Source organism: Equus asinus, chromosome 4 (genome assembly GCF_041296235.1).
Source record: "Equus asinus isolate D_3611 breed Donkey chromosome 4, EquAss-T2T_v2, whole genome shotgun sequence".
Classification (NCBI taxonomy): domain Eukaryota; kingdom Metazoa; phylum Chordata; class Mammalia; order Perissodactyla; family Equidae; genus Equus; species Equus asinus.
Window position 1 is genome coordinate 100,922,431 of NC_091793.1, and position 14,075 is coordinate 100,936,505.

At 39.3% G+C, this 14,075-nt stretch overlaps 1 protein-coding gene across 20 annotated transcripts in view; it reads right to left on the bottom strand.

Moving 5' to 3' along the window:
* Positions 1-14,075, bottom strand: part of RBMS1 (RNA binding motif single stranded interacting protein 1) — a 206,781-nt gene that overhangs the window by 31,881 nt on the left and 160,825 nt on the right. For all 20 annotated transcript variants that reach the window (XM_014859998.3, XM_070507950.1, XM_014859988.3 and 17 more), the window contains exons 3-4: positions 13,028-13,086; positions 7,448-7,539 (exon numbers count right to left, since the gene is read on the bottom strand). In XM_014859998.3, the coding sequence (XP_014715484.1) occupies positions 7,448-7,539; positions 13,028-13,086 (151 nt within the window). The remainder of the gene's footprint in view (positions 1-7,447; positions 7,540-13,027; positions 13,087-14,075) is intronic.

The window sequence follows — 14,075 nt, forward strand, 5'->3', positions numbered from 1 at the left end:
TAAAAATTTTCAAATGCTCAACAGCAAGCCAAACACTTAACTTCATTAACCCTTCATAGGCTAAACAAAATGGCAACTACCTTTCCTTCTAGCTGAAATTGATGAATTCAGCACGGTACCACTGATTATCTTACGCTGAGCAAAACCTCCTAGTGACAATCACATGAAGTGTATCTTTAATGTATAAAAAGTGGAAGGCAATTTAATAAATCCTAAGGCACTAAAATAATAGACAGAATGTTTCAAAATATAGGGAAAGGCAAAATGGTCTTAGGTATTAAAATTTTCATATTCTTCCGAGGTGGGATGAGAGGTAGAATCTTATCTCCTTATTTCCACTTCACTTACTACCTCTGCCCAGTTAACTGCACAGCTCCTTGACCAGCCCTCTGAAGTCAGCTCTAAGTCCCAAGTGCCGGAAGCTTTCCTCGGGTGCGAAAGACTGTATTTATTCCTGTGGAAGTCTGCTCCTAATCGGCTAATGCATGTGGGGTCCTTTCTCTCTGAAGGTGGGTACTGAGGAGCCCTGAAGCCTCATACAGCCAAAGGACATTTACAGTCCATCTCATACGGCCCAGACTCTCCTTACAAAACAACCATGACTCTAGTCCTATCTTCTAGCTGCCAACAGTTAAGTAGGGGAGATAGAAACACCTGTAACGAGTGCTACAATAGAGATGTGTACAAATCACATGAGAGGACAGAGAGGCGCTTATCTTAGGAAGATTAGGGAAGACTTTTCAGACAACATGACATTGAGACTTGAGAAACAAGCACAAGTCACAAGGCTGAACCCAGACTATGAAATGCTAACTAAGAAGTTTGATTTTACTTTGTCAGTCACTGCTGCTTAAACTTTTCCACTTAAGCAATGCTAACAGCAAAGAAAAGGACTATGTATCCTGAAGAGTCTGTAGGCAGAGGCCCAAAAAGTAGCTTGCCAGAGCTGCAAAATTTCCTTAAAGTCTTGTGCTTTACCTTAAAAAAAAAAAGTCACATTAATTTTGCAATCTACTTTCTAAATATTGGAGTTTGCTTTAACACACAAACAGTATTCGTGACCTAAGACTTTCAAGTAATACTGATCCTCCAGGGAGGTAAGCCACGTTTATCCTGTGATTTCATGTACTCTGGTGGTTGAGGGGCGAGGAGCACAGTCAGAAAGCTCCGCCTGGAAAAATGGGCAGCTTTTGGAGGCATGGAAACAAGAGAGTGATATGATCAAATCTATCTTATTAGATGTCTGAATCATGCTTTGTCAGATTCAGAATAAAGCTGGGAACCCCCTAATTAAAAAGCATTTTTTTGCTCCTTGGACAAAGATATGGCATAAAAAAAAGATGTACATAAGAAACACACAAATATTGTTGGCTTTCTTTTGAAGTTCTTTTTAAGTTATAAAAATCTAAATGACTAATATTTAAGAACGTTCATAGGAGAATTTGTCATATGTGAAGTATTTTTAAAAGGGTTGACAAGGTAGGTACTAAGCACTTTCTAAATCTGTTTTAGTTGCTTATGTTATTAAAATATCAATAAAAATATTATATTCTTTAAAGTCTTGATTCTTGAAAGTTCACCAATGAAGAAAAATACAGTAAGTGCTAAAGTCAGAATCCAGAAAGAAATTGAGCCCTTGACCCATTCTTTGATAAACAGATGGAGCAGACTAACTACAAGTAAACATTTCCTACGATTTTAAGGCATTTGTTTTCAATAGCAACAACTCAGTTAATTAGGTTTCTTCATTGGGTATGACCCTGAGAACTAACGTTATTTATCTTTCTTTTCAAATAGTCAGCTTATCCTAATGCAAACACTGACCACAAAGCTGCAATAATTAAAAAAAAAAACCAAAAACCAAGTACAAGAAGAAACTCCAAGCTGGCAGTACTGGCCACAAAAATATCTAATCCCCACAGTGTCCATGCATTCTAATTACCATACATTCATAGTGAATGGTATATATAATACTTGTAGTAAGTGGGGTGGTTCCTGAATGAGGGTAATTTAGTTTCTTTAAAATCAGTGACAACCATAACTCTGTTTTATTACACACAATGCTATGTCTAAAAAAACAATTATTCTGTAAATTATGGGTGGCCAAACATAAAAATGGGGCCAACGGGCCTCTTTTTGTCCCTAGGCATGGAGAGAGATCAATGGCTTCTCTAACAAGTAGAAAACTAGATCCTACATTGGCCGTGAGAGGGATAAATGGCTACTAATGTTCACTTGAGTAGAAAAGCAGGGCTCGGAGGTCCCGCCTAGTGTAAAGCACTCGGTCGTCATCTGAAAGAAATTAACAAAAACCTCCCTGTGCATGTGGAATGGTTCCTAAAATGCAAGAAAGGGACTTGGCAGGAAGACCAGACATCTGTTTTCTCTTGTGCTGAATAGGTTCACCAACCAGCAGATAGCTGCTTACGGGCATGCGAATGCAAACTGCTTGAAGCACGGTAGACCTCTGTGTGGAAGGGGGATTAAATTCTTGCTCTACTGACTGCCTGTTTACTGTCAAAAACGTGCAAGCTGACTACCAGGCAAACAACATATGATGACTGCTGACCCCCAGCAGGCCTTAAGCGGTACTGCTGAAAGGCCCACAGAAGTCACTCTATTACAGATATCACCAAGGTTGATCTGAGTTTTATGTCTTTTCAGCTCGTTAACTGAGTTTTTCTCTTCTTTCCATAGATTCTGGTTCTTTTATTTTAAAAATGCACACATCTGAAATGAATGCCAAGTTTAACATAAACAGAAATGGCCTTGAGCCTTTGGGAAAATCTTTTGAAAAGTTTCATCTGAGTACTCTATGGACAGAGCTCAATAAATATAATTTTCAAATGTCTCGTTCTTAATTCTCAATATCCGTCCAATCTGGGAAGAAAGTCTTTCTCTTGCATAACTGGCTTCTTTCATCACCAACAAAACAAACATTTCATATCTACTATATGCCAGGTACCCAGCAAGGCAGTGAAAATTAAAACAGGAATAAGAAACAGTCATTGCTGCCTAATGCTCTCCACTCGCAGTTCTGCAATTCAGTTTTTAGTATCTGTGGAGTCCCTTTTCCACTCAGGTAGCCAACATGTCAAACAGTATTATATTCTCCCCTACCCCTGGACGCCCCTACTAGAATGCCCCTTCGTTTTTTCTGATTGCATAAGAAAGCAAGGCTTTAATACGTGGCAATGTGAAATTTTTTTTTTTAAGATTTTTTTTTATGTTTTCCTTTTTCTCCCCAAAGCCCCCCAGTACATTGTTGTATATTCTTAGTTGTGGGTCCTTCCAGTTGTGGCATGTGGGATGCCGCCTCAGCATGGCTGGATGAGCGGCACCATGTCCGTGCCCAGGATCCGAACCGACGAAACACTGGGCCACCTGCAGCGGAGCAAGTGGACTGAACCACTCGGCCACAGGGCTGGCCCCAGCAATGTGAATTTTTAAAAGCTTGTAGTACCCTGATTAATTCACTAGAGGAAAGTGGACTGTGACAGGTCCCTCATCATTCGAACAGAGAAGCCAGATATAAACTTCTCTTAAAAATTGTCTTCACATGGGGCCAGCCTGGTGGCACAGCGGTTAAGTTTGCTCATTCCACTTCAGTGGCCCAGGGTTCGCTGCTTTGGATCCTGGATGCGGACACAGCACCGCTCAGCAAGCCATGCTGTGGTAGGCGTCCCACATATAAAGTAGAGGAAGATGGGCACAGATGTTGGCTCAGGGCCAGTCTTCCTCAGCAAAAAAAGGAGGATTGGCAGCAGATGTTAGCTTGGGGCTAATTTTCCTCAAAAAAAAAAAAAAAAAAAAAAAACTTGTCTCCACAAAAGGTGCATGCCAGGTGCTCCTTTATCTAGATAGCGGTAAAGGGGCTAAGTCAACTCCAGCTACTCAAATCCATGGTTATGGTATGGAACAATGGATGCTCTAGTATTTAAAATACCTTTTGTACCTTTAATAATATAACAAAAAAGAAATCAGGTCCAGGAAACTCAGTCACTCTACAGAGACGTGAAGAAATTCATAAAGTGCAGAATGTTGGCACACTGCCAGCATCTCTGAACCTGCGTACTATTCCTCCCCTACAGATGATGTGGGAAGGGATCATTTTTCCTAGCCAATTTACAGGACCAAGCCTCCTAAGGAGGTCTTTGAACAGTGCTCATTATCAACCCATGGGAAAGCTAGCATTCAAAGCACACTATTGACATGACATGTAGTGCCAATCTATACCCAGGCCAGTTTCGACTAAACGTACTGTAAAGACTTCTTCAAAACAGTGTAGGGGCCGGCCCCGGGGCTGAGTGGTTAAGTTTGCGCGCTCCGCTTCTGTGGCCCAGGGTTTCGCTGGTTTGGATCCTGGGTGCGGACATGGCACCGCTCGTCAGGCCAGGTTGAGGTGGCATCCCATAAGCCACAACTAGAAGGACCCACAACTAAAATACACAACTATGTACTAGGGGGATTTGGGGAGAAAAAGCAATTTAAAAAATAAACTGTATATTTAATATACTATGCAGCTTAATATCATCAGCACTGAAAAGATGCCTAAGTAAGTGTTCACGGGGCTGCTCTAAATAAGGACCCTGCATTTGTAGTAGGTTGTTAAAACAGGCCTCTTTCTAACTGTTTCAGTAGAAGCCACAAAACAATGGGTATCAGGCACTCGCACATTCCAGAATGAAAAACCAGACCACCTAAAGAGAGTCTGCAGAGGAGCTGGCTGAGAGCTGGTTTGGGATGCTCAGCTGACCACCCACCCACCTCCTGCCTGCCTATGAGAGCCTGGAGAGGCTGAGAATCAACATAAGGAGAGAAACGCCGATGTGTTCTGAGTCTCCCCATGTGGGCTGCTTCACTATCACCACCAGGCAAGTAAGAGGGGCTTCAACAGATCACTCAGGAGGCCTGATCTGTGTCCCATGGAGCTTGGTGGATATAACAGATCAACGTCCAACTTAAGCCTGAGGAATCTAAAAGGTAAAAAAGCCTGGCTGAAGGAGCCTAAAGTTGGTTGGGAAGTAACAACTCTTCCACAGACAGTTGGCAAACATACCTTAGATGTGGGCCACACAATGCAGAGCAGGCCCAGGGACGTGCTAATTCTCCCAAGAAAGCTGCCTTGAAGGGCAAGGAGGCCCCAGCAGAAAGGGGCTGAAGACAGACCCTTAGATTATCAGGAGCTGAGGCTAATGGCCTGAGAATAGGTATTCTCTAGCTTCAAGGAACCAGGAAAGATCAACTGGGAGGGGAGGGGAGTGGTGTAAGAGATCTCTGAAAAATTCCCAAAGCATTCCAAGAGGGAAAGCGTCAGCTCTCTGTCTGGCCAGAGAAATCAACACCAGATTACATCATTGTCAGGTCAAGAAGCTTTCCCATCCTTACCACTACTCCAACCCCGGAGGGGTTAGAAACCACGGCTAGCCAGATGATGGAAGAGTGGGAAAAACACAAGTTCAGAAACAGGAAAGAAACTAACCATGCTCCCATCCCACTACGGGCTTACTACTTAGAACAGACGTGAGCTGGGGGAAGGGAGACGCTTTAACATTAAAGGATACTCAAAATTTCATCAAATAAACAGGACTGGACATTTAGATTACAGGTATCACACACCTAACATCAGTAATGTGTTCTTGAAAATCAGAATTCAGCATCAAAATGTTAACCAGAAGTTTATTTCCTATTATTTCAAATAAAAAAAATTATAATGTATTACACATTAATCACAACCCCAAATTTCCTAAAATGTAACTAAATATATTTGTTACATATCTGTAGGTGTGTATATGTGTGTGTATACGCACACATAATAGATGGTTATCTTGGGATGTAAACCTTTAAAACATTGCTTCCTGATCACCAAATAATTATTTGTTATTGTTAACAGACAACTGCTTTGTAAGCTGTGATTTCTTTCAGCACCAGCAACATCCAAGACACACTCCCTTTTGCTGACTCTCAGCAGAGTTTCTGAAACCTTTACACATGATTCTGACATTTTACAAATTGTATTTGGAATGTAACTTGAGATTTTCCCCATACAACATCTTCTTTAAAATACACCGAGGTTTGTTTAAATATATAGAGAAACAGCTGAAAATGTATTGAAAGATAATTATGTTCCATGAAGTTTGGATATGAAAAATCAAGAGGTATTCATTCGACAGAAAAAAATTAACCAGAAATTGAAGGGACTTTTTAAAATAATGAGAGTGGCCAGGAAAGTCATGGGAACTGCCCTGGATTTTATCCAAGAGAGGAGGAAGCAGGAGCTTCATGGAGCAGAAGAAATGGACAGAGCAGAGGGAAAAATAGAGCTGATTTCTGATTGTGCCTTAAAAGTCCTGCTTACAAAATGTATGGCTACCCATTGTTGACAGAGGCAGATTAAACATTCTGCAAATCATTATACAACACAGGTACTGCATATTCACAATTACACTTATTTAAAACTTCATAATCATTGTCTTTCAACAACGCCACAGGGAACTTGCTCAATATTATGAGCAAATAATCTGAAAATCATGGTGCTTAATATTTACAGTTCCTGTTTATTTTACCTTTTTACTCTGGAGTTCAAGAAAAGCTAAAATTAGTCCAACTCAATCCACAGCTTTAAAAATATTAGAAGTCCAGAACTACTTTCGAAAGGTGATCCCTTTCATTTATTCCTGAAATCTTTAAGTTGATTCTTTTAGTCGAGATAAATCTCGATCCTGGTAGCTGCATATATGCCCTTCAGTAGCCTTAAGGTCTTAGCACTTAACTTATCTCTTTACCAGAGTCCTTTAACTTCCATAAATTTCTTTCCTTATGGAAATAGGAATGCTCCTCAGGGAAAGATCACGTGCTTCTATTCAGAAGCAGCAGAAGACAGCACAAAATTACTTCTCTCTGTACTTCAAGAAGCCAGATAATATAAAATTATTGATCTCTCTAAAAGAATACACAAAATATCAAACTGCCAAGTTTCAGGCTTGAAAATATTTTCCACAGCAATTGAAGGACCACAAATGGAAAAAAATATATACATAATTATGTGACTATCTTAAGTGCACCATAGGTACTAGGTATGATGTCACCCAAGTTTACATTTGGGCCATAAAGACCGGGGCATAAATATCACTTCAACAACAGATTCCTCATCTGGAATCTAAAAGTTCATCAGAAACAAGTCTTGAATACAGCCACTGCAGAACTACCAGAGTAATTTATATCCCATACATAACCGATTTCTAAAAATGTTTGACTTATACAGATTCAAAATAGCATCTGTAGCTCACATTGCATTAAAAGTACTCTTTGAGGATCTGGAGGCATGGGACAAGCGTCCAGAAGTAACAATGGTTAGCTGGGATGGAGGGGAGAATGGAGAAGCAATGTGTCAGGCTTCAGCACCAAAGCCAGAGACGAGAGAAGCGATTATTGGCTCTTAACTCACCTTTGCCATTTGAGCTTGAACTCCATTAGCCTTCAGGGCAGACACAGCTTTCTGAGCTGCTGCAGGACTGTCAAAGTCGACAAAACCATAACCTGAAATGGAAAACACACTTAGTTTTAAGCCATTATTTTATCATTATGTAAAGAGTGAAAGACTGACTCCATTTGGTTTCTGATGCAGGCAACACAAACGAAAACCCTAGACTGGCCTTGTGGCCTAGTGGTTAAGTTCGGCACACTTGCTTTGGAAGCCTGGGTTCAGTTGCTGCATGTAGACCCACACCACTCATTGGCAGTCATGCTGTGGAGGTGACCCACATACAAAAAAATAGAGGAAGACTGGCACAGATGTCAGCTCAGGGTGAATCTTCCTTAAGCAAAAAGAGGAGGATTGGCAACAGATGTTAGCTCAGAGCGAATCTTCCTCAGCAAAAAAAAAAAAAAAAGAAAGAAAGAAAAGAAACTAAATGAAAACTCTGACATCCTGACAGGTCTCAAGCTTCAACAGTGGCAATGCAGCATCCTCCTCCTCAGGTTGTCCTTCCTTGTTGTCTATCAGAGGCTAGACAAGTTTCCCTTGAAAGTAAAAGAAAAAAGAGAACCAGCCTTTCCCTTTTGCAGATCTTTTTCTTGGGTATCCTGTACTTACTAATAAAAAAGACATCTAAGTTACCAACCAAGGTTAAAAAAAGGGAGAGGGGATCAATTTCAAAGAAAGTGCATTTTTAATGATTTGGTAAGAAAACTGGAGCCATCCTACAGAACTTACAAATGACAAAGATAAAGATTATGTTTATTCTGTAGACTAAACTTTATTTTTCAAATAACTTATTAAATACAACCATTAGATATCCAAAATATAAAATAATCTGAATTGTAGTAATTGATTAAAAACATCATTACTTATTTACCTAAAATACAGCTTATGACCTCCTCTCAAAATAAAGGGGGGAAAATGTCTCCAAATACCCAAAATAGCTATTTCAGCAGTTCATGCCCTAAAGTCTTAAAAACAAGACATAACAAAATAAGCAAACAAACAAATAACCCCCTAAGAGAGGCCCTGCTTCAAAGCTTATTTATCCATAGCTTTACAAATATTTTTAACAACTTGGTCAGCTATTTTTCCCGGCCACAACAAATGAAAAGCAGGAAATTAGGGAAAAAAGGGGTTGCATTGAGGGTAGGGCTGCTACAAAGTAAGCATATGGATGGTATCTAGCAGTGAAAACTAAAAACAAGCAATAAAACAGGAAAACTATACAAAGGACAGCATAAGAGCAACAGCCCCATGAACCTCAACTGATCCTGTGAGCACCATTGTATTAAACACGCAATCACTGAGTTTTCACTGTGATAACTCCTAAGTTATTGAAAAAGGTTAAGTTATATTTAGCACACTGTTAAAAAGATCAGGATACCAGGCAAAAATATCAACAGAGATTTTCTTGCAACTCAAACCTATCATAAAATTAATTTAAAAATGAATAAGAACATTTTGAAAAAGTACTGTTTGCAGGTTGCAGAGAAGAGGGGCCAGACATTTTATAGATACAGTAGTGTACACAGTAAGTTACTGGTGTCAAAATAGACGCACATCTCAACAAGACCAAACAGAAAGTTCGGAAAAGACCCAAAGGACAGTTTGCAGTATCAGTACCAAAAAAATTGCCTGCTAACAAAATAGGTCGTAATGAAACAGAGCAGACTCTCAATTACAGAAATAGACGCTTTAGGAGAAACGAGTGTTAAAGCTGAAACAAGAAGCAGCTTTCTTCTATTACTTGGAAGTGGATTGAAATAAGGCTTAATTTGATTTCAACAGTGTAGAAATAGCCAGGTTGGAAGGAAAAAGAGGAGGATGACCCACGTAAAAACAGAGAATGCTACTCAACTGCCAGATTAGAAATTAGGTTAATCATATTTCAGGTGTTTTTTAGAAATCTAAACATGCAGCCCTCCATGGAAACACACACAGGCACACACACTCACCCTCATACATATTTTAATACCAAACACAATTTCAGCTGGTCATAAATGAACACCAACTACACTGAAATGATGTAATTCCTACTGATGGATATTTAAGTTTCCCTTCAATTTTGCTGTAGTCAATAAATTACAATAAACAGATGATCTCAATTTAATGATATTGTAGTTGAAGTCATTACCATTCAGGTATTATTAGTATTATTTTATCTATTATTTTCTCATTTGGAAAAATCCATAATGGTTGCATTTCAGTTAACTCTTTACATCCTTTTCTGGCCTTTTCCAACCACATTGCTATTTCGTGAATATTTGCTGAAAACAAATGTAACTGGTAAGCACGCAACCTTGTGCTCATTTTCTCACTTTCAAGTAAATTTATAAGAGTATATAAATTGGAGTTACACAGGTTCTATGGGTTTCATTATATAAATATGAATGATTCACTAAATAACACAGCATGTTCACTACATCTCCAGGAGGATCTTCTCAGGTCTCAGGACTAGGAATAGTTACGGCGTTCCTGCTTCTTGGATTTTCCTCCACATTGTAATCACTGAATCATGGGATTAGCTATGTTTCCATTTTTGCTTTGGCAATTAGGAAACACAGGGCCATGTCTGCAGTAACGTAAAATTTCCTGCTCTTACCCCTATTTTCTCTTTGGTCTGATTTATCCTCACCCATTCTTACATGACAGAGACAGAGAGACAGACAGAGAGAGAGAGACAGAAAGAGAGAGAGAGAGGGAGAGAGAGAGAGAGTGTGAGTGAGTGTGTGTGTGTGTGTGTGTGTGTGTATTCTGGTCTTGCATCCAACTCTGTAAGCATTAATAATCAATTAATCAATATTACAATCAATCCTTTGTAAGCTCTTGGATAAAGACTATAAAATATGTTTTGTGACAAAAAAATGTTCTGTGACTGCTAAGGTCTTTAATTTCCAGGTTTAAAACTCTTTGCTCTCACAATAGCCAAGATTTGGAAACAACCTCAGTGCCCATCAATGGATGAATGGATAAAGAAGATGTGGTTTATATATACTGGAATACTACTCAGCCGTACAAAACATGAAATAGTGCCATTTGTGATAACATGGATGGACCTTGAGGGTATTGTGTTAATTGAAATAAGTAAAATGGAGAAAGTCAAATATCATTATTATTTCTCTCGTAAGTGGAAGATAAAAAAACAAAAAAATACACAAACATATAGAACATATTGGTGGTTGTTGGAGGGGAAGGTGGGGGGGAGAGGGTAAAAGGAGTAAAAGGGCACATGGTGAGGGATGGTAACGAGTCTCTGGGTGGTGAACATGATGTAGTCTACACAGAAATCACAATATAATGATGTACACCTGAAATTTATATAATGTTATAAGCTAATGTTTTTCTCAATAAAAATAAAAAAATCTTTGATCTGTTCAATCTCAAAAAATTAGTACACAACACAAGCACTTTTCACGTATAGTGATACACTATAATCTCTTATGCATTATCTTTCATCTATCCACCCACCCACCTACTTACCTTCTCAAGTTACTTATAATGTGTGTAATGTTATCTTTATTATGAGCTACATCAAGTGTTATTTCTTCTCATTTTTCCTAAAATTACTTTTTTTCAGGAGCTCTCTCATTCTAAGTTCCAGGATTTTATAAACCCATTCTAGCTTACTCTCTCCCCTCTCTCACTTCCCACCCACCGACCAGGTAGTATCTGCTGACATCTATTCCTGAGAGGCCTGTGTGAGACAAAGACCCCCAGAAGGTTTCCATCACTGCTCCCACACACAATGCAGTATCTCCTGAGACCTGCTTTGAGAGAAGGTCTCCAGGAAACATGCTGTACGAAAAATCAGTTCTGAGTTATTCCTACCCTTATTTCAAAGCCCACAGATCTCTCCTTTGGACCCTTTCTAACTGTTATGGGTTTGTATTATGAAAATACGTTAGATTTAGTATCAGTATTCTTTTACTCATACCTTTTCTAGATGATGAGCATTTTGTGGAATTCTGGTTTCTAGGGAACAGGTTCTCATTGGAAAAGAGTGTACAATGGTAGTTTTCAGTGTCGGGGGGCGGCAAAGAATTCAACCAGGGAGCCCTCTGGGTCCTCTCTCTCACATAACTAGGGTGGCTCTACTTTTTAACACACTGATCTGCCGCGTAAGATTTCTTTTTTGGGAGGTGGGCGTAGGGGAAGGAGGAAAAGCAGGGTAAGGCCATAAAACCACTCGTCTATTGTGATTTCTCTCTTGCTTTGAAACTAATGTTTGAGATCAGCTTCCTCTTTTATGCTTGCGAAAATCTATTTTTCTTTATAAAACCAAACATTTTTGTGTCCCTGCTCTCCCAAATTATTTACAAATACGTTAAATAAAACTAATCTTGGCAACTAAGTGCATATATTTCAGTCTACAATTTGACTCTCTCTAGTTTAATTTGTTTAAAATATTTGCTGAGTACCACTCTACATAAAGCATTGTTCTATTCACTGTCTTAGGGCAGAACTGCCCTAATGTGCCATGTTGATTAAACACGGGCTTAGATATTCGCCACAATAGCTCTTTTAAATTTAGGAGCTTTGAAGAAGAGACAGAAACACAATGAACCACTTCAAGTCTAGATTAAAGGAAATGGCTGGCTTCTAAGGCGGGGCCCTACGGTAGGGTTCGTTTATGTTCTTTGCCTTTTTCAGACTGTGCTAAGCCACGGCCGTCACCACTACTTGAAAAACTGGGGTCTAATTAATGGGAAGATTTGCCTTCTCTGCCTATTCCTGTCAACCTTATTTCAATTCACGGGGTCAGTAGTTAGACTCAAAGTCAGCTGACTCCATTCTTCCCTTTTCCTAGAAATCACATGCCTATTGTTAAGATGCTGGATCATTAAAAGTCAGAACCACAGAGCATCAGTGCTGCCTACTATAGATGCCTCCTCTTCCAGCTCATGGAGCTGGATGAGCTCATCCTAATTACACAGAAAACTGAAGGTCAGTGCATCAAATTAATGCAGCAGCATATTTCAAAGGGGCATATGACCTCCCCTTCCTATTACAATTTGGTCAGTGAAAATGGTTCTCTCCTCCTGCTGCCAATATTGTCAACAGGCATTCAGCAGAGAACAATTGGGAGTATTGAAACATGTAATTAAGTACTGCTTAAAACTACTCTATTCTAATTAATAGAGCCAATTTGCACAATATGTAATCTTTTCAGTTCTTTAGTACAGTCCAATGGTCTTCAGTAAGCAGCTCTAATCTCCTCAGACTTAGGGGAAAAAAAGCTATTTTCTAACTCTACTTCCCTTTTAAAAGTAGGGGCTAAATGCCAACCAGTATTTTGCATGCTAACTCCACTGGCGTCAAATCTGAAATTCTGGCAAACTGCTAGCTGCTGTTGGGTTTCCGGCCAAAACATGACCAGGGACAAATGTAAGCAATATGCTGACATCGTGTAAGATAGAAATTGGGTGATGTATAAGACTTGGTTTTTAAAAAAGTGGAGGTAGTTCTGAAACCAAAGATCAGGTTTAAAATTCCATCATTTTTCTAAAGGTATGATTTAGCAAATCATCAGCCAAGGAAAAATACCTTTGCATTTGTTTGTCGTCTTATCCAAAATTGCCTTCGTGGAGACTATTTTCCCATATCTAAAAAAAGACAAAAAGAAAAGAAAGAAGAAGTTATAATCAAGGAACCCTTATTAATGTCTAAGTCCAGAGAACACACATACTTTTCAAACATCTGCAAACTTTAAAGTACAAAATGTTCTTTTCTAGGGGACAGGAAATGAGAATTCTAAACTCAAAACTAAACTAAAAAGAGGGAATGGCTAGGCCTCCCGTTTAAATCTTTGGATTACACTTTCATGTTTAGCTTTGAGGAATTCTGTACTTACCTGACAATCTCGGGACCACAAAAAATGGAATGTGAGCTCTATGAAAAATACTTTCTTCTAGTAACGCTATGTTTGTGGTCAAATACCAAGCCAAACGCAAGGTTCCAGAATTCTTAAAGGAAAGTACTATGATCCAAACAGCCTTTACAAACTAATAAGAGGGGGAAAGCTGCCTGCACATCTATTCATTCTAGTTGAGTGGACAGCACTGCATGGATCCAGATCATCACAGAAGGATGCGTGTGTGTGTGTGTGTGTGTATATACGTTTAACACACTTGATGATATATTTAAAAGAGATCTCTTTTACTTAAGATTTTTTTTTGAGGAAGATTAGCCCCGAGCTAACATCTGCTGACAATCCTCCTCTTTTTGCTGAGGAAGACTGGCCCTGAGCTCACATCCGTGCCCATCTTCCTCCACTTTATATGTGGGACACTTGCCACAGCACGGCTTGACAAGCTGTACATAGGTCCGCACCCGGGATCCAAATTGGTGAACCCTGGGCCACCAACGGGGAACGTGCGAACTTAACCTCTGTGCCATCAGGCTGGCCCCTCTTTTACCTAAGATTTTGATAACTATAAATAAATATATTTATTAACACATATTTTAACTCAGTAATAATAGTTATACAGTACACTCACTCACGTGTGTATATGTATGCATGTGCAAGAAATGGACAACCAAGAATATAAAGCAATCAGGGATTAGGCATTAATTTTATGAAGGTTTGTATGAG